Source organism: Rhincodon typus, chromosome 31, assembly GCF_021869965.1.
Source record: "Rhincodon typus isolate 14 chromosome 31, sRhiTyp1.1, whole genome shotgun sequence".
In the NCBI taxonomy this organism is placed as follows: domain Eukaryota; kingdom Metazoa; phylum Chordata; class Chondrichthyes; order Orectolobiformes; family Rhincodontidae; genus Rhincodon; species Rhincodon typus.
The window spans coordinates 17,920,927-17,941,779 of record NC_063362.1 but is presented as its reverse complement, the minus strand read 5'-3'; the positions used below and the strand labels follow the sequence as shown (position 1 = coordinate 17,941,779).

The 20,853-nt window shown below is 43.3% G+C and overlaps 2 protein-coding genes across 2 annotated transcripts in view; one reads left to right on the top strand and one right to left on the bottom strand.

The window, feature by feature from the left end:
• The first annotated feature begins 1,140 nt into the window (after positions 1–1,140).
• Positions 1,141–5,531, top strand: LOC125486671. The gene is made up of 3 exons (XM_048615232.1): positions 1,141–1,512; positions 2,334–2,664; positions 3,576–5,531. Exons 1-3 carry the CDS (start codon positions 1,429–1,431, stop codon positions 3,926–3,928), a joined length of 768 nt encoding a protein of 255 aa, XP_048471189.1. The 5' UTR covers positions 1,141–1,428; the 3' UTR covers positions 3,929–5,531.
• Positions 5,532–10,356: 4,825 nt separating this feature from the next.
• The window catches only part of LOC109921029 (tumor necrosis factor receptor superfamily member 25-like), a 29,093-nt gene continuing 18,596 nt past the window's right edge, over positions 10,357–20,853 (bottom strand). Inside the window, exons 2-10 of the mRNA XM_020521071.2 lie at positions 19,406–19,634; positions 16,047–16,175; positions 15,609–15,761; positions 14,177–14,258; positions 13,143–13,216; positions 12,566–12,691; positions 11,802–11,845; positions 10,911–11,031; positions 10,357–10,749 (exon numbers count right to left, since the gene is read on the bottom strand). Of these exons, the coding sequence (XP_020376660.1) occupies positions 10,460–10,749; positions 10,911–11,031; positions 11,802–11,845; positions 12,566–12,691; positions 13,143–13,216; positions 14,177–14,258; positions 15,609–15,761; positions 16,047–16,175; positions 19,406–19,634 (1,248 nt within the window). The 3' untranslated portion in view covers positions 10,357–10,459. The remainder of the gene's footprint in view (positions 10,750–10,910; positions 11,032–11,801; positions 11,846–12,565; positions 12,692–13,142; positions 13,217–14,176; positions 14,259–15,608; positions 15,762–16,046; positions 16,176–19,405; positions 19,635–20,853) is intronic.

Genomic DNA, 20,853 nt, shown 5'->3' with positions numbered 1-20,853 from the left:
GAAACGTCGGCTTTCCTGTTCCTCTGATGCTGCCTGGCCTGCTGTGTTCCTCCAGCTCCACGCTGTGTTATCTCTGACTAGATAGATCCCCAGTATGAAGGGATTGTCTTATGAGTAAAGGTTGAACAGGTTGGGACTCTACTCAGTGGGGTTTAAAAGAATGAGATGTGATCTCATTGAAACGTTTAGAATTCTTCAGGGGCTTGACAGGGTAAATGTTGAGAGGATGTTTCCCCTCATGGGAGAGTCTAAGACTAAAGAACATAGTCTCAAAATAAAGGGGTGCCAATTTAACACTTGAGGTGAGGAGAAATTTCTTTTCTCTGCCGATTGAGAGACTTTGGAACTCCTTGCCACATAGAGCTCTGGGGAAGAGTCCCTGTGCATATTTAAAGCTGGGATAGATAGATTTTTGACCACTAAGGGGAATCCGGGGTTACGGGGAGACAGGGTTAAGTGGATGTGAGAAATAACAGATCAGCCAGGATCCTATTGAATGGTGGAGGAGGTTTGAGGGGCAAAATAGCCTACTCCTGTTCCGATTTCTTATGGTCTTAATTGAACGTTGCTTTTATATTTACATCCAGCAGCAAATGTTGTAGGAAATCCAGTCAACATGACTAACTTAATTCCAGGAATTCTGTATAATGTCATTATATTATCAGGATTATAAGTAATCCCAATTCTGTGGAATTCTGTTGTAAGGTGAATCAGTATCAGGAACGTGGATCATGGGTCACGCACAGGCCTGTAAGGATATTGGGGAGCCGGATAAGAACAGTGGTTTCATGATCATCACTAAATTATTCAATTCCAGATTTTTTTAGATTGAGTTCAAATTCCGTCATCTGCTGCAGTGGGTTTCAAACCTGGGACTCCAGAACATTATCCGGGTTCCTGGATTAATCGTCTAGCAATAATATCAGTAGGCCGTCATGTCCCTTCTTTACAAGGGCTCCCCCAAATGCTAAAATGCTGCTGCAAAAGTGCATATCTGAACCCTGTTATGTTTCATTTTCTGAAGAAGGGTCTAGGCCTGAAACGTCAGCCTTCCTGCTCCTCTGATGCTGCTTGGCCTGCTGTGTTCATCCAGCTCTACACCTTGTTATCTCAGATTCTCCAGCATCTGCAGTTCCTACTATCCCTGTTATGTTAAATCCAGGTAGGCATTTGCCCTCTGGTGGCCGTCTATGGGTTCTGCGGGTTTATATGCCTTTTCTGCATTTCAGAGTCTGGTGCTAACAATGTGTGATGATCAGCTCTCTGCTTGCTCCCACTATCCTTAGTGTGGGATTATTTAACTGGTCCGAAGCTTCAGCTAGCTAATGAGAATGGAGAATGGCCTCTCTCCATTATCCCATTCTTCCCCTTGCACGAGGGCTGAGCTGATCCCATCTCCGAGAATCCACTGGTAGCTTGATCAATTCCATGGCATTGATTTTAATTCTTTATTCTTTCTGTTTTTTCTTTGAAGGGAGGAAGCCTGATCTCTGGAATCAGAATCCAAATATGGTAAGGACTAAAATTCTACTTTTCAGCAAAGTCAAGCCGTGTGACACATGGGCTCCTGGAATCTGTCACACAGTACTTGTTTCACTAGATACCACACTCAGTCTTAACAGCGTTAGTACACAGTCAGGATCCAGGGGGTCAGAGCATTGTTGACCCTGCAAGCTAGATCTCACCACAGCCCAAACACTGGGGAATAGTTGGATTGCAAGCCAAACCCAATGAATGAGGTAGAAGGTGGAAGTTGTATGTGTGTGTATCATATAATCCCTACCGTGCAGATAGAGGCAATTTGGCCCATCGAGCCCTGCACTGACCTTGTGAAGAGCAGCTCACCCAGACCCAACCCCAACCTATCCTTGTAACCCTCTACTTCCCATGGCTAATCCATCGAACCTGTACAGACCTGGATATCACAGGGTAATTTATGATGGCCAACCCACCTAAATATGCCCATCTCTGGACTGTGGGAGGAAACTGGAGCACCCGGAGGAAACCCACGCAGACACTGGGAGAATGTGCAAACACCACGCAGACAGTCGTCTGAGGGTGGAATCAAATCTGGGACCCTGGTGCTGTAAAGTAACAGTGCTAACCACTGAGCCACCGTGCCACTCACAGAACAGATGAAAACTACATAAAACAGTAACAGTGGACAACAAATGACCTATTCTCCCACATGTTAAACTAGTGCCCAGGTAGAGAGGCCTGGTTCAGTTTGACAGGGAGGGGTGTGGCAGTCAGTTTATAGACAACTTGTTGACTCTTTTTCTTTTTTTTTGATTCTTGTTTTTTTTTTTAATGTGAATTATTTTCCTCAACAGCCCATGAAGAAGGCTGACCCAGTCGAGATGGCTGTTTTAATTGGTGTAAATGAGAGTGACCTGGAAGCAGTGAAAGCGCAGAATGGGACAATTGAGCAGAAGGAATATCAAACAGAATCTGTGCCTAGGACAGAGCATTCCTGCTCACTCTCCAGATCCAGCACCGGCAGTGGGTCAGGGGGTATCCAAAGGAAACCAGGCATAGGATACAGCTCAAAGGAGGAGGAGCGCACTCAGACCCATCATGCTGTTGCCCATTTGAACAATTATTCACGCATCGATTCCCAGGAAGATCAGGGATACATTAGCAGAGAATCCCGGCCCAGTTCAGGTAGGACAACTCTATTTTTAAAAAAGAAATTACTGTCTTTCATTGAGGAGTAAGGGCATTGCTGGCAAGCGTTGCCAATCCTTAAATGCCAGTGAACAGAGTAGTCTTCTGGACTATTTCAGAGGGTATTTAACAGTGGACCACACTGGTGAGAGTCTGGAGTGATGGGTAGGCCAGACCAGTTAAGAATGGCAGATTTCCTTCCCTGAAGTACCTCACTGAATCAGATGGGTTTTTACAACAATCCACAATACTGTCAGCAACAGTGACTTTGAAATAATGTTTCAATTCCAGATTTTATTAATTGAATTTGAACCGATCCTGTCTCCCCGAGCAGTAGTGTGGGCCTCTGGAGGGCTAGACCAGTGAGATTACTGTGACACTATCAGTTTCCCCCAGGCCCATCAGGGCTAACTTACAGAGGGCTAGAGTTTGGGGCGACCTCTACACAGAAGCTTGCTCAATGCAGCTACACTCCTGTTGTCCTCAGATCTCTGGGCTCAGGCTGATCCTACGTGGGGCCTAATATTTAAAGGCACCTGAGAATGTCAGAGTGTTTAATGTGTCACAAACGGATTCTGTGTTCTGTTCCCAAACACTCACTCACAGAAGGGAGGGAATAGCCTGGGAATTTATCTTCTTATCTGGCACCATCTCCCAGTGTGACTGAATGGGTCAGAGTATGTGTCTGTGTCTGGGTGAATAAATGTTAGTGGAAATTGTGTGTGTTACCAGAGGGAACTTGTACCTCAGAGAGTCGGTATCTTGACCCAGTGCCTTCAGTGGGAAGCAGCAGCTCTTCCATTTCCCACCTTGGCCCTACTTGGAGACAGGCTCCTTCCCGTTGATTCCGTGCTGTCCTAGTCAGCGAGGAATGATGTTGAGTGTAACTGATTGTTATGTTTAAGCAGGAGCTCCGTCCCCCGTGATGGAATTCAGTGGAAACCCAACAGTGAGCGTTACAATAAATACCGGCAAGTGTTATGTCAACTGCTGCCACCGGCTGGGAGATGGGAGCTCCGGGCCAGTCTCTGCTGAGGAAGATTATCCTGCTCCAGCGGAGGAGGAAGGAACTGAAGTGGATGAAGGGTTTCCAATCCAGGAGGAACACAAGGACTCTGAGTCGGAGAATTGGAAAGTGGCTGGTGTTCCAGTGGAAGCTGAGAGTGAAGGTTGCTGGCAAACATGCAGCTCAGTGCAACAGTTGGAGGATGTGAAGGAGTTGCAGCTTCCAATCCAGGATACTTCTGGGAACATGTACTGATCAAAGAATGGAGGCCTTACAGAAAGGCCTGTGTCCTTGTGTTGAAGACAACTTGTGCCCTTGAGGGCTTGTGACTGAGGCCTTTGCTTACCAGCAATTGATTCCTGATTTTAAAGCTTGTTAGGATGAACAAGGCCCAGGTTATGATGTGGGGCTGGAGCAGTGTCAAGCTGTCCTAAGAAACATGAGTTGAAAGCTCACGCCACCCCCCCACCCCAACACCACTGAGAGTGTGGACTTAGTGACAGATCGACAGCTCAGACTTCAACAACTCCTGAGCTGATGGTGACTTGGGATTGGGTGATCCTGGGCTGACCTTAAAGTGACCTTGCTAAATAATGGCAGCTTTCGTGACTCTGCTAGCACAATCCAAGGGTCATTGGTGAAACTGGCAGAAACTGACATGTGTCCTGGTCAGACCTGGACAAACTCTGCCCGCATAAAGAGGAAAAAAAGCTATCCATCCGGCCCCACACAATTGTGATGCCTTGTACTTTTCCAGTTCATCCCCCAAACTTCTGATTATGGAAGAGGCCAAAATATTTTTAAGATGTCAGTTTGGGGAAAAGATTGAGAAAATGCTCCCTGAGCTGCCCCTTGGGGAATCAAAATTAGTCCAGGAAATTGCCCTGAATTCCCTGCAGGATCTTCCTTAAGTACAGAGTGACATCCATGCAACCAGAAAGGTCTCCGTCTCTCACTTGAAGTGTTTCAGCTGGCAACCTGTTCCAGAGTTTGACAGTTTTCTATGAAAAAAAATCATTTCCTGACATCTAACCAAGATCTGACTTTATAGACCTTACAATTGTACCTTTCCCAACTTATTTATTGGTTAAAAAAAATTCAAATAGAACACAGTCCGTTCCTTTTACCATTCTACAAAGCTTAGTCAGATCACCTTTCAGATTTTACTTACCTTGAAGTGTAGCATCCCAGTTCTTTTAGCCTAACTTAATAATTCTATTCAGTCTCAGCAGAACTCTGTTCCACGGGTTGAATGTTGAATAGGAAACTGAACCCACTCCAGAGTTTCAGACACACTATGATATTGGTCTGGATCTGCACCACTTTCAGTTAACCTGGGCATTAGCCTGAGTTCCTGCCTGTGCTGTTATTCTAATTAAACTGCATCCACACTGGCATCCCAGAGTACACTAGAATAAAAACAGCTAATGTAAACACATTAAACCCAGATTAGGATGGTTTTCGGTATTCTCTGGATTCAGCAAATTGTATAAAACTAAACCACCCTTTTGTTCTCCATTCCACTGTCCCCATCTGCCCCCCCAACCTCTCTGTCTCTGCCCCCACCCTGCACTCTTTCCCCCCCACCTCCTTTCTTGGCTGCTCCATCCATCCCTGTCCTCCTCTCCCTTTATTCCTTTTACAGCCTCCCTCTTGCCCACCTCCTCTCATCGATTTTCTGTCCTCTCCGCTGCATCCCTCTTTTTTTCTCTCCATTTGTGTGAATATCATAGTTTTTATCAGTTTGTAATGAGTTGGAAGTAATATAAAGGAGACAGTTACTGATGCAGGTGTGTTAATAAGCTGATTCTTTTTGTACCATGGCACAAATAATAAAAATTTTTATATTTTTCTTGCATTTTATGTAAAACAAAGGTGACCAAAGAAACATCAAAATGTCTCCCTTTCGTCTGTCCAGTCTTGAACATTAACTTGAGGTTCATTCAGCACGTTGCATGTTGCACTGTGGTAATGATCCCACAGTATTTTTGTGATATTAGCCATCCTAAAGCCCATTGCTGCTTCTTCCCAATCACTCCTGAAGAATCTGATGGATCCAGCTAAGTGAAGATACCTTGCTGTATGAGACTGAACTGTTATTGATTATACCTGAGACTCCTTTCATCCCATTCTGTACCAGCCATTTGAAGAGAGTTACTGAGTAAATATGATGGAAATCCCACCTTACTTTTTAAAAAAAAAATTATTCATTCATTACACTTGGGAGCTGTGTCCAGGCCAGTAATTCTTGCCCATCTCTAATTACTGTGGAGAATTGCTGTGGTGAGCTGCATTTTTGAACTGCTGCAGTGATGCCTGTTGTGCTATTGGAAAGGGAGTTCCAGGGTTTTGATCCAGTGACAATGCAGGAACAATGATATAGTTCCACGCGAGGATGCTGGTGTTCCTCTGCATCTGCTGCCCTTTCCTGCAGAAGAAGTCGTTGGTTTGGAATGTGCTGTTGAAGTAGCCTGGTTGGGTTGCTGTAGAGTATTTTATAAACAGTACACATAATTGCTACTGTGGGCCACTGAGGAGAGTGAATGATGAAGGTAGTGGATGGGCTGCCAGTCAAGAGTGTTGCTAGAGCTGTACTCATCCATGCAAAAGGAAAGTATTCCATCACACATCAGACTCGTGTCTTGTAGATGTTGTCCAGGCTTTGGGGAGATAGGAGGGAGCGACTCACCTTTGACCTGTTCTTGTAGCCAAGGTAAGTATATAGCTGGTTCATTTTCCAGTCAATAGTAACCACCTGGAGACTGTTAGTAGAGAAATTCAGCAATGATGATGCCAATAATTTAATATTAAGGGCAGAGGGTTAGATTCCTTCTCGCTTGAAATGGTTATTCCTGGCACTTGTGTGGTGTGAGTATTACATGATCTGATTGTTGGAAGGATGAAGGACAGATCATTGAGATGCTCCTGAGGACAGTAGCTTCAGTTTTTCCTAATGTTTATCCAAAAGAAATCACGGCTTGTTCTAGACTGAACGTTGGTCTGACAGAACAGAGGCTGAGTGGCATCAGCCACACAGTTTAAATCCTGGATAGTTTCCCTAAGGAGCTGCAGGTAGGTATCAGAGTGGAAGGGATCGAGAATAGCTACTTGGGGCGCTCTAAAGAAAGTGGTGTGGCCACAGGAAGTTAAGTCCAATCCAGCTGATAAGAGCAAAATACTGCAAATGCTGCAGATCTGAAATTTAAAAAAGAACAAGGTGCTGGAGAAACTCGGCAGGTCTGGCAGCATTTGTGGAGAGAGAAACAGTTGATGCTTCAAGTCCGATACAACTCTGGATGATGCTTTGGTAACAATCCAGTAGAAATGGGGGAATTGGCACTGCCCACAAGTTGAGGAAGATAGTGGAGACAGCTATGTCAAACAGACAAAGAAAAGCAGTTTACCATAATCCCGGATAGGATATTGTGTGACATTGATACAATGGGTAGAAACATATTTGTAGTTGTTCAAACCTGGAATTCCTGGAAAAATGGGTATGGACTTGAAATGCAATGAGAGTGAAGTTGTAACTAGGGGTGACTTCTCTACATAAACAATAAGGTCAAGAATGTTTTTGCGAAGGAGGGCATTAAGACAGCAGCTATAAAGGTGAAGCTATTGTATCAGAGAGTAATGAATAATGCCATATATCAGGAAGGGAAGACAAGTACTCAGCAATTTGTAGAAATAAGATTGAGGGAACAGGAGATTTTTGCCATGGAAGAGATGTGCTTGGAGAGGGAATGAAGGAAGATAGGAAAGAAACTGGAAATATGTAAAAATTCAGGAATTGGGCATGGTGCAAAATGTAGGGAAAGTGAGTGGGCTTGGAGAAATGAGGAATGCAGAATAGATGGTCCCAATCTTAATGACATGAACAACGTGCATGTCTTGGTGTTGAGAGTTGAAGATGCAAGCAGCGAGGTTTCGTAGGATGGCATGTAGTGAAGAGAAAACCAGGGCTATCTTTGCATTCCTGGGTGTGCCTGAACGAACTAGTGGTTATAACACAGGGACAACAAGCCAAACAAAATCAGCCTCCCTACTCCTGAATTTGCAACAAATTTAAAATTAAAACATTCAATCACCTTCAAAATTATCTCAATGATTCCTAACCAGACTTTACAAATAATAAATATCACACACCAAAATTATGCTTTAACAAAAACTAACAATTTATTATTAACACCGTAACTAGCAGAGCAAAGTTAAACAATGAATTAAATGGTTAACCTAATTAATGTCTATGCTTTAAACCCAATTTTCTTTGAACATAGCCCCACTCACACATAGGCAGACAGATGGATAGACACAGTTAAGGGATAAATTAAAAGAAAAGTAAAAGATGTAACTGGCCAGGTCCTTCAAGCAACTTCAAAAATAAGTAGTATCACGGGCACATGGGATTGTATCTGCTTGATTTCTGGAGACTCTGGTCAATACCATCCAGTAGACTTTGAGGAATATTCACTATTTCTTATTGGAAGTTCAAAGAAAAGAATCCCAGTTATAAGATGATAACCTGAGGATGACTGGAGAACAACCAAAATGCCTTCCAACAATGTTCACAGCCACATTGTATTTGTCCAAAAACAGTTTAAACCAGTTCAAACTTTAGTTTATCTTTGCTTTTTCCCCAGGACTCTCTTTGTTAGTCTGGTCAGCACCAGCCTCCCTGCAATGACCCCTTTTAAAAATAATCAAGCTCTGCTCACAGTCCAATGGTCACAGCTCTCAGTTCCAACCAAACTTGAGAAAATAATAAAGGTCTGAAAAGCAGTTTCAGTAGAGGAGAGCAGGGTCTGCTTGTGCTTGTGGTGGTCTGGCCATATCTGGCATTCAATGCCTGAACAAATGTCTGCAATGAACAGCTATATCCAAATCCTGTGGATTTGAAGTAGTGAAGATGCTTTGCTCTCACCCTGAGACCATTGAGAGTTTTGTAGTTACTGTTTTAGGTGAGGCAGTAAACTGACACTAGCTGCCTGTTCAAAGGGATGTGCAAGATGCCATGATACTAGTTAAAGAGCAGGCGAGTTCTCCCTGTTTTCTGGTCAATATTTCTCCCTTAATCAATCCCATCAAAAACATGATCACATTGCAGACAGTAAAACCCCACAAACAGCAAACTGGCCGTGGTGTTAGTTATTGTATTTAACAGTGACCACATTTAAAAAGACTGAGTGGAGGATGTAGTGGGACATTATTTCAGAGTGTGTTTTAGACCGTAACAGCCATCAATCTCGAAGTGCAGTGAAATCACCTTGTATAGCACATGCATTTGAAACGGATTAATGTAGCGGAGAACTCTTTCAAAGACCGACATAACATCATAGACTGAATGGCATCTTTCATCACCATGATGGGCTGAATGGCCTAAATCCTGACCGTGATTTCATGATACTCTTGTTTGCTTATCTTTGAAATGCCTGTGGTCGAGTGAGTGATATTTTCACAATGTCACCACAAGAGGGCACAAAGTACAAGGATGAGTTTCATGCTCCAATATTGCACCATTGCCTCAGACACTCATCATGTGGGAGGACACCAGGGAATAACAGGATAAAAAACCCTGGGTGCAGGACTGGGACATAGTTGCACATACCTCTTCGTGGTTAGTCCTATTCAGTAATATATATCTCTTACAGCATTAGCAGTTAGTAAGCTTTTCATTGATATTTACCGTCACCCAATAATATGTAATTCTGAGCACTGCACAGTAGATGGCAGCTCTGGTACAGTTTGTAACACATCTCTTGAGTCTAAATGCTATGGGGCTGATAGCTACATCGCAAATTAGTGAATATAATCCAGGCTGACATAGGATTGCCACTGTGCCATGAAAGGACCAGCTAGCTCCCAGGGGAGATGTAATGTTAGACTGATGTCCTGATGGCCTTCCTGGGTTGCTGTCAAAGATCCCATGACAGAAATTCTCAGAAAAGCAGGGAAATTCTTCGTCACGTCCTTGTCAATATTTATTCATGGACTACCTCGAAGAAACTATCTGGCATTTGTAGGCTCTTGAATTGTGTAAATTGGGTGGTAGGTTTCCTACATTATAACAATTCAAAGAGATATCTGATTGACTGCATGGTGTTTGGATGTGAAGGCCAGTGTTACGTTCTCTAAGTAATATTCAGAGTTCCCCTGTTCCTCACTGACCACTTGAGGCTGCAATGTTTAACATACTGAGCTCCTGTGGGAATTAATCAGTTATGGAACATGCTTCCACGGTTATAAACATTTTATAATAACAGATTTATATAACAGAGTAATTCAGATACGCTGTGCATCAGTCGTTTACCTTCTTGTCCCCGACACCCTGACCCTCACCCCCCATCACCATCCCTGTCACCCACTGCCCTGTCCACATGACATTCCTGCTTCGAGGACGAGATTGAAGGCAGAAAGTTGATAAATGTGCCTCCAAAACTGACCTGTCCCCCAGCCCCATAAAGAACAGCCTCCCAAATGCTGCTCGATTCTCAAGGCCTGTGCTGTAGATGGACCTCTCCATTTGGAATAAGCTGACAGAGGTCAGTGACAGGGGCTGCTTGAACTCAGTGCCTGCCCATCCCAGAGATCCACTGGGGACCTCAGGGGGGCTCCTTGAATCTTGTAAAATCAGATTGGCAATGCACTGAAAATGCTAAGGCATTAGCCCTGATAGTTAGCCAGTTCCGATAATCCTGGGCTGTAAGACAGACCCAGAAGGTGGCTTCGATGAAAGTAGTGAATTTGTAATTCCAAGCCTTGCTGTGCTGAGTTGTGGCTGTGTGCGGCTTAACGGGGTGAGTTAGTTTTGTGGAGCAGTTTGTTTTGAAGTTCCTCCACTATTCCGGAGAGGTTCATGCTCTCTAAGGCCTGGTACACTGACTCCATTGAGGATGCCTGTTGCTGGCTCCACTGCCGCAGCATTTCATATTGCTGGTCACGGGACTGAGCAACATCCATCTCAATCCGCTCGATATCACAGTCCCTCAGCTCTAACAACCGCATCAACTCTTTCCACCTCCGCACGGGCACCACATTGATGACCTCGTACAAAGTCTTTCCGTCTAGGGTCATGGCTGCTGGAATAAGAGAGAGTGAGTCAAACACTATCGACCTCCAGAATCACACCGCCTGCCTCTGGCCACTATTCCCCAGTGCTGGCACAGCACGGGTTCAAGGCAGAGTACAAGGTCCCATCAAATGCCCCCAGGTCAGGTACATGTTGCAGAAAAGCCCTCACCTTGTGTCTCAGGTTGAACTAGTGTTTGCTGAGGACTAGTCCCATAGATGTTGCAGTTTGCCAGTGGCTGGGTCATGACCTCGACAATGATGTCAGATTTCCCATCCGGAATCTCAAAGGGCTGCAGGATGGAGAAGGAAACAAGAAATGAATGAGAGCTGAGCCTGAGGCCAGTGACGTGCTGTGCGATTACAATGTGGTTCTATACCCTGTTTGACAGGGATAGACTGTGAGGACACAGGGTCCAACAGAGAGTGAAGGATGAGGTGGATATTCTGGAGGGTGTTTACTAAATGGACAGATTTGTACCATTTGTGTGTTGGTGGTGGTGGCTGGGGGTTAGTCATTGTGCTATGCCAGTCTCACCTCCATGATCACACTTGGCTTACAGTCTCCCTCATGTGTGCATCAGATCTAATTGGCATACCTGGTGTGGTATCACCCAGTCACAGAATGTAATGTGGGCGGGTTGGAAGAGACATAACCTCAAGTTGAGGGGCTGGAGCACCAGTTCCTGAACATTCTTCCCAATTTTGACCTCATTTTGAGGGGGTAAAATTGTTGTGACCACCTCAGTGGGAACAGGGGCCCAGTAGAATGGGAGCACAGCTGTTCTAACTTGGTTGGAACTCCATGGCAACTATTATTGCCTCAGATCTTGCTATCCCAATGTTTTGGCTCACAACTCCACTTGGAATTTCACTAACTCAAAATGCTCGGAGAGCTGGTGCAAACATGATGGGCTGAATGGCCTCCTTCTAGAGTATAACAACTCTGTGATTCTGGGCCGTGACCCCTACTTTAGGGAATCCTGGGCTAGAGGGAGTGGGAAGTGCTTTTCAGGTCAGCAACATCGGTCATGTGACCAACCTGACAAAATGCATTACTCACTATGTTCTTGTCTTCGTTCTTTATCGTCTTGACTTCTTCAGAAGCTGAAACACAAATACCAAGACTGAGAATCCCTTGTGAGTAGTTCGATTCTGTCCTTTCTCATTCTCATCGCTAGCTATCTGTTATCTATTGCCTGCTGCCCAATGCCAGTTACCTATGACATATGGTCCTTTTCCCACTGCCCTCTGACATTTGCACTAAGTTTTGCAATCAAATGGCCACAAGCTTGCAGGTGATTGTTTAAATAAAAAATCTGGACCTTGGAATAAAGTTTACTCACCAGGAGCACAGATTTTACTCTGAGCTATCAGCCTGGATCAGTTGGTAGCATTCATGCCTAACAGTCACAAGGTTCCAGATTCAAGTCCCACTCCAGGACTTGCGTGGACACATCAGGACAGGCATTCCAGTACTGAGGGAGTGCTGCATTGTCAGAGGTGCTGCCTGTTGGACAAGATGTTAAATTGAGGTCCTATTGTGTGTTGCTGGGGTGACTAGGAGTCACTTGCCCCATTGTTAATGAAGTTGAGGGACCAAATACTGCCTGATTTGTGTCTGAACGAATAGTGACACATCAATCCGTAATCAGCAAACAGCATGGTCTATAATATCAGATAAAGTGCAGTCAACTCAAAGATTATCGCTCTGTGAGAATCATTTTGCACACAGCAAATCCCACAATGAAATAAATGACCAGTTACTCCATTATTAGGTGATGCTGGAAGAGGGATGGCTCAGGACACTTTCCTGGCTGAGATTACCTGTAACAGTTAGAATCTCCAGTTTGTCTGGACTCTCACGTTGAAATTTAAGGCGCAAAAACTGAAGCATCACAAGTAGAATGAAGAGACAGCCCACGATAGCCAAAATCAGAACGGACTTCAATCCTGGAGACAACAGAACAATCAATAACAATTGGCCTTGACAGCATAGAGACCATAGACAGTAACAAATTCCCTCATTGACACATGTTATACAGTTAGTTACAGTCACTCAGGGCAACTCACAGTTGACAATCCACAATCTTCATATTAACACATGGACTATGCTCCGTAATAATTACACTTGGCAACACTGAGACTACATCAATAATAAACCCCCTTGTCAAGATACAGTCTATAGTCAATTACAATCATCTAAGGCAAGACATGGGACTACAGTCAGTATCAATCACTCAGGACAACACAGGGCTACAGTCAGTGACAACTACTGTCAACAACATAGAAACACAATGATCGTCCTTGGCAACACAGAGCCACAGTCAGTAACAATTGCCTTAGGCAGCACAGGTTCTACAGTCAGTAACTAACTGCAGTTCTGAGGGCTTGAAAGAGATACCTGTGTGAGCCAAAGGTGGTTCTGGAGTTGTACACCTGGAACAATTGGCAGAGGAGTCATTCTTACACTGTGCCCTAAAAGAAATATGAGACACAGAAATCAGCAATAGTCACAAAATTACATTTCAGTTAAATAATCAAACCCTAGAAGAACCAGCTGGGTGAACAAGGGTGGCAGGCACAGCATTTCCTGAAGTTCAAGGTTTAGAATGTTCCCTTCCTCACACAACCACCTAGCCACAGACAGAATCTCAGAAATTAAAGAAATTCATTAATTCTACAGAAAGACAATTATTCTACTTCCTCTGTCTGAAAACTGGGCAGTGCAAAAATAATAATGGGTTCTGTGCTCATCAAATGAAAGCAAGAGTTAGATACAGAGTTAACCTCCCTCTATGTTGTCCCAGGACAAGTACAGTGTGGTTTAGATATGGAGTAAGTCCTTTTTCTCTATTACAACAACATCACTTTTGGACCAAGATTTTCATTTTGTGCTTTAGACTGGGGTGGCACGGTGGCTCAGTGGTTAGCAATGCTGCCTCACAGCACCAGGAACCCAGGTTCAATTCCACCCTTGGGCAGCTGCCTGTATGGAGTTTGTACGTTCTCCCTGTGTCTGTGTGGGTTTCCTCTGGGTGCTCCAGTTCCCTCCCACAGTCCAAAGATGTGCAGGTTAGGTGGATTGGCTGTGCTAAATTGCCCATTGAATCCAGGGATGTGTAGATTAGGTGGGTTATAGGGGGATGGGTCTGGGTGGGATGCTCCAAGGGTTGGCGTGAACTTGTTGGGCCAAAGGGCCTGTTTCCACACTGTAGGGATGCTAAGATCTAAGACTCAGTTTTGATTGAGATTGCCCTAAATCCATCAATATTGCACTCTCTTCTCCAGCAGCAACTTTAAAAAAAAAGTCCCAACATCCTGGCTGAATTATAATTCAAATTCCTGGTGAAAAGTCAGTGTCACCCAGGTCACATTACTCTGCTTTAGGATCTAGGTGACTAATGTAAACAGATAGAAAAGTATAAACCGACTCACTCTGTACAGGCTTTGCACTGGTTGCCATGCTCGTAGAATCCTGGTAGACACTGTCCACATTGAGCATCTGAATTATTCAAACCTGAAGTGACACATGGAACTGGGAGTCACTGAGAGTTATTGGTCAGTAAACCATTTAGCTGAAGTACTGTGATAGGTTAATGAGCCTCTGACCACAATACGTGTTGTACATGCCCATTGGCTTGAAAAGGGAACTCGGAGCTTTGGCATTGCTCCAGCCACAGAAGTATAAATGACTGTCTTGAGAAGGAGCTAGTCAGTTATATATTGCTTTTAGTTGTTGGTTGCTTCTACAATCTACAGCCATGTAGAACAGACCTAGTAACTATCTCTTAGGAAATACCAATGTCTCTGACCTGGTCTTAATGTAGTTACTAGTCTATAAGCTGATATAATCTGCTATCTTACTATAATGTAATGAACTACTTCTTGTTACTCAAGTATGTGCCTCTTCTGCCAAAGTGATTAAAACTTCAGCATTTAATAGTAGTAAGCCCCATAGACTAATATTACGAGAAGGGTAGGTCGACCCAAATCTACCCAAAGAATCAGGTGCCAGCTGTGGGCATCTATAGTAAATACACATGCCCAAAGAAATGAATGACCCAATTGTGGGACAGAGCACGAGATAATCTATTCATCCTCAGTTTGACTCCATTTTCCAACCCTCCATTTTCCAGTGGTTCAGCTGCCTTTAGATTGTCTGTTTTCCCACTTTATTCTCTCCCAGACACCAATTTGAGTCCAACTCGTTATTGAAGCCAGAGTCTCATGCAGAGGGTAACATATTCACCAAAGTGATCCACAGAAATAGTTACATGGAGAGACCAGAGAAACTGGACTAAGAAAACTAAAGACATTTGATAGAGGGCACAAGCATTATAACCGGTTTTAATACAGTTAACAAGAACAACAATTTTCACTGGCCCTATAATCAATATCTAGAATTTAGGGTCAAGGCACCAGCCCTGATTCTCTCTCCTACTGCCCCCCCGATTCTCCACCTTCAACCATGCCCTCGATTCTAACCACCCCCCCCAACAACTACACTCCCCTAATTCTCCCCTGCAGCCACCTCCCAATTCTGCGCCCCACCAGCTCCCTGATTCTCTCCCCTACAACCCCACCTCTACTCATGCATAATTATATTTATCCACTCCTTACTTCCTGGAAACCCCCTCCCTCACTAACTTGACTCACCGATATCCCACCTCTTCACCAAGCTAACTCCCCACAAAAAAAGCCCACCTCCTCACTGTACAGATCCCTTCTCCCAAATAGCCTGACCTCCCTGATAAGCTCTACTTCACAATAACGCCCTCGCATTAACCAAACTAAGATGCTCCTTAAACTGACTTATCAACATCCCTTCAAAAATTAGCCACCTGACACTAAGATGATCAGTACTCACAGATTTTAGTGATGTGCCTGTTGTTACATTTGGAGCAATTCTGACAGTAGAAGCTCAGACAGTTGACATGGTGACATTGCTTGAATTGGTGGGGTTGGCAGCCACACACTGTGTTATTGTCAGCGCTGCAGTTACGAAGAACAATTTGGAACTCTTGAGGGAAATAAACACATCAGTCAACCACTGGATCCAATCCCAATAAACGGAAAAGATCAGGAGAGGAGAGAAATACAGTGAGTGTGACAGATGAGGAAAATTAGCAAGATATACAGAGATGTAAAGAAATGGATACAAAAAGGTTTGAACTTCAATATTTGCAAAATGTAGGCTGACACCTGAGACATTCACAGTACAAACATGTTGCCAGAGGCTTTTATCCTGTGAGCTGCGGAACGCAACTGGTTAAAGAGCCAGCTGGAGAAGGTGGAACCCATTTACCTTTATCACACAGGGTACAGCTCTGACACTTGCTGTTATAGTTCTCAAAAGCGAGATAAGTATCCTTTGGGCATCTCTTGCAAACTGGCATCTCGCCATTCTTCACACATGAGCTGGTTACATAGGAACCTGAAAATATCAAACCCAACACAGTCAACAGCTGTTCTCAACATTGACCAATCATTAGCACTTCTCTGATGATGCACTCGTCTAATTCCTGCACTGTTCCACATGCCCAGATGGGTATAAAATGATTAATCTGCATGTATAATGGATGTAGAAGGGACACACAGGTTAATGGGGATACAGGGAATGGCCCTATGATTGGCTATAGGGTATTGAGGGGATATAGATGAAGTCAGTACTGAGTGTTGATGGGTACAAAGGGTATAAATGTGGAAGCAGAAGGCAGTACATGAGCATGAATGTTTGTTTTCAATTGATTTTACTTTCCTTTGTACAAAATTTAATGGAACCCTTGGACAGATGTCATGGAACACCAGTGTAGTGTGGCACACTGGTCTAAAACCACTGCCCTAGGGTGATTGGTGGCAAAGTGTTTAGAGACATTAATCTGGGACAAAATTAATTGATACTTGGAAAAATGAATTAAATAAAAATAAACATAAAACATAAATAAACTAAAGTCAGCTTGGATTTGTTAAAGGCAACTTGATTGAATCTATGATGAAGCAATAGAAGGGGTTAATGAAGATATTTCAGTTGATGTTACATTCATGAACTTTCAAAGGGCATGAGTAATATATCAAATAATAGGCCTGTTAGTAAAATTAAGCGCAAGAGAGCAGAGGGAAGTGGTGAAAATTTGGTTTTAGACTGTGGAAATGTGCACAATGACATTACTCAGAGGATGGTACAAGGTTCATAACTTCGAAGTGTGATACAAATGTAAATGTAATAAACAGTGAGGACAGAAATATCAGTGAAGTGGGAAGACACATGGCCAATTAATTTTATCTCACTAAAGTGTTAAGTGATTCATTCGCAATGAATTGGAAGGTCAATACAAACCAAATTTTAAATGACATGCAGGAACAAAGAGACCTGGGGGTGTGCACACAAAAATCTGTGAGGGTGGCAGGACCTGCTGAGACATCTGTTTGTAAGGGAGAGAGGTTCCTTGGTTTTCTAAATAGCGGAATAGTCTACAAAGCTAATGAAGTTGTGAAGCAAAGAAAGAGTATGAGAAGAGACTGATAACTAACATAAAAGGGCAGAATAAGTCTTCTCTGAGTGTTTAACTAGGAAAAGGGTGGTAAGAGGTGAACTGGAGCCAATATTGGGACTACAAAAGGGATTTACACATGGAGGTGGGAGCATAGCTGAGATATCTGTATCTGTCTTTGACAAGGAAGATGCTGCTGCTCAGGTCATACTGAAAGAGAAAATAGTTTAGATATTTCAAGGGTTTAAAAATTGCAAATGAGAGGGTATCAGATAACTGTCCGTACTTTAAGTTGATGGGCACGAGGTGTGAATGAGAGTTGAATTTGCAGAGGCCATAATTTCCCAATCTTTCTTAGACTCAGGGGTGGTGCCAGATTAGGACTGTTACATCTGTGTTCAAGAAGGAGGGTATAAAGTTAAGCCCAGCAAATATAGGCATGTCAGTTTAAGCTTGTATAATTTAGGACAAAATAAATAGTCATGTGAGCAAACAAATGTAGGTTAAGTAAGGAAAGCCAGCAAAGATTAGTTAAGGGCAAATCAAGTTTGATTAACTTACTTCAATATTTTAATAAAATAGTAGACAGGATTGTTGAGGGTAATGATGTACATGGACTTACAAAAAGGATTTAAAACAAATGCACAACAGATTTGAGAACAAATTTAGTGTTTGTGGAATAAAAGGGGTAGTGGCAACATGGTTATGAAACTGGCTGAGTGACAGGAAACAAAGAGTAGTGGTGAACATTTGTTTATCAGACAGGTGGAAAGTTTATAGTAGGTTCCTCAGGGCCTGGTTTTAGGATCTCTGCTCTTCCAGACATTTATCAACTACCTAGAGTGGCAGATGGAGTTTAATTTGGATAAATGTGACTTATTGAATTTTGGTAAAGTGAACAAGAGCAGGACTTACACAGTTAATGCTAGGACCCTGGGTCGTGTTGTCAAACAGAGAGACCTAGGGGTTCAGGTACATAGATCAATGAAAGTTGTGTCACAGATAGTTAGGGTGTTTAAGAAGATGTTTAGCATACTTGTCTTCATTGGTCAGACTATTGAATATGGGAGTTGGGACATCATGTTGAGGTTGGACAAGACATTGGTGAGGCCACTTTTGCAGTACTGTGTGCAGTTCCAGGCACCCAGATATAGGAAGGATATTATTAATTTGGAGAGGGTTCACAACATTGCTGAGACTGGAGTGTTTGCGTTATAAGAAGAGGCTGGATAGGCTGGGACATTTTTCACTGGAGGTTGAGGAGTGACCTTATAGAGGTTTATAAAATCAAGAGGGGCACAGATAAGCTGAATAGCAAAGATCTTTCCCATAGGGTGGGGAACTTCAAGACCGGAGGGATAATTTTAAGATGAGAGGAGAAAGATTTAAAAGGGAACTGAGGGGGTAACTTTTCCACAATGAGGGTAGTTCATATGTGGAAATGACCTGCCAGATGAAGTGGTAGATGCAGGTATAGTTACAACACTTAGAAGACATTTGGACAGGTACATGAATGGGAAAGGTTTAGAGAGATGTGGGCCAAATGCCTTAGGAATGATGTGAAGCAAGAGAGAGGGTGCAGAAAAAAAATCAGTGGAACAACTCTAGGGATGAAGAACATCAGTTATGACGGTAGATTGGAGATGATTGGACTATTCTATTTTCCATCACAGAAGGTCAAGAGGAGATTTGACAGAAGTATCCAAAATGAAGAGGGGTCTGAACAGGGAAACTGGGAGAAATTATTCTTATTTGTGGAAGAATTGAGAATGAGAGGACATAGATTTAAACAAGGGAAGCAATGGTGTCATGAGAAAAAGAACTTTCACACAGCAAATAGGATCTGAATTGCCTGAAAGTGCAGTGGATGGAGATTCAATTGAGACTTTCAAAGGGGAGTTGAATAATTATTTGAATAGAAGAGAAGCACTGCCAGAAAAAAAGGCAGGGGAGCAATTAGAATCATAAGATCCCCACAGTGTGGAAGCAGGCTATTCAGCCCATCGAATTCTTGGGTGGATTGCTCCTTCAGAGAGTCAACCCAGCGGGTCAAATTGCCACTTTCCGTGCTGTAACCATTCTATGATTTGGTTGTGAAAAACATTACAAGCCTCAGCTGGAGTGATGCATATAATTCTGGGCACCAAGTTTTAGTGCACAGAGTAAAACCAACCTGCAGGGCACTTTTTGCAGCAGAGCGATGTTTTTGCATCCGGATATAGGTTGTTTGGACAAGCCTCGGCGCTTCGCTTCCCTCGTCTCTGCTCTCCATTATTCCAAAGTCCAAGCTGCCTGCCTTCCCTCAAACTTTTCACTATATCCTGTCCTGTTTGCGAATGATTCCAGGAGATACCCGCTGTCCAATGACTGGAGTTTCCAGAAGCAGATATTGTGACACAAAGCTAGGAAGTGGAGAACTTGAGTTAGTCTGCAACTTTTCATGATCACAGAAGAACAGGGAATGTTTCCAGCTGACAGACACCAGCCTCTGTAGTCCCAGCTGATATGCACCAACACCTGTACATAATCTTTATGTTCCTGGCTGGGACACAGGAACGCTGGCTGTGTTACAGCAGACAATATCTGTTCTCCACGTGAATATATATTTTTAACCAACGTGATCAGACATGTTATGAAACACCTCTGAGGCAGGCAGAATTTGAACCTAGACCTTCTGGCCCAGAGGTAATGACACTACACTTTGGCTAATTTACAGCAACACCCCGCACTTCCTGGCTAATATTCAGGAATTGCAGTTGGTATACACCAAGATATGTACCTCTTGACAAACATACTGCAGCACCTGTCCCTCGCAACTAATGTCTGTTATTGATAAAACACTAGTTCCATTGTGAAAGAGGTAGTGACAGAGCATTTAAAACTACATAATATGATCAAACGGAGTCAGCATGGCTTTATGACAGGAAAATCATGCCTGACAAGTTTATGAGAATTCTTTGAGGACATAACAAGCAGGATGAATAAAGTAGAAGCTGTAGACATAATATATTCAGATTTTTCAGAAGGCATTTGATAAGGTACCACACATTGGGTTCTCATAAGAGTCCATGGTGTTGGAGGTAGTACATTAGCTAACTAGTGGAAGACAGAGTTGGGATAATGGGGGTCAACCTGTAACTAGTGGTGTGCCACAGGGATCAGTGCTGGGGTCATAGTTATTAACGATTTGAATGGGGAAAGTAAATGTTCTGTCGCCCAGTTTGGGGCTGAAACAAAAATTGGCAAGAAGGCAAACAGTGAAAGATAATACAAAGAGTCTGCAAAGGAATATAGGCAGGTTTAGTGATTGGGCAAAAACTTGGAGATAGAATACAATGTAGGGAAACATGAGGTTATGCACTTTAGCAGGAAGAATAGAGTGGGTGAATATTATTTAAATGTAGAAAGACTGCAGAAAACTACAGAACAGAGGGATTTGTTAGTCCTCATCCTCGAATCACAAAATAAACTAGCATCCAAGTTCAGTAGTGAAATAATTACACAGAGACCAGTATCCTGTTACCAAGTCACAATTTATTTACATGTGTACAGCATGTGGCCTCTGACTAGCCAACTCCAAGCCAGTCCATAGACTGAGAAGACCTTTTGAATCTGTTGTTT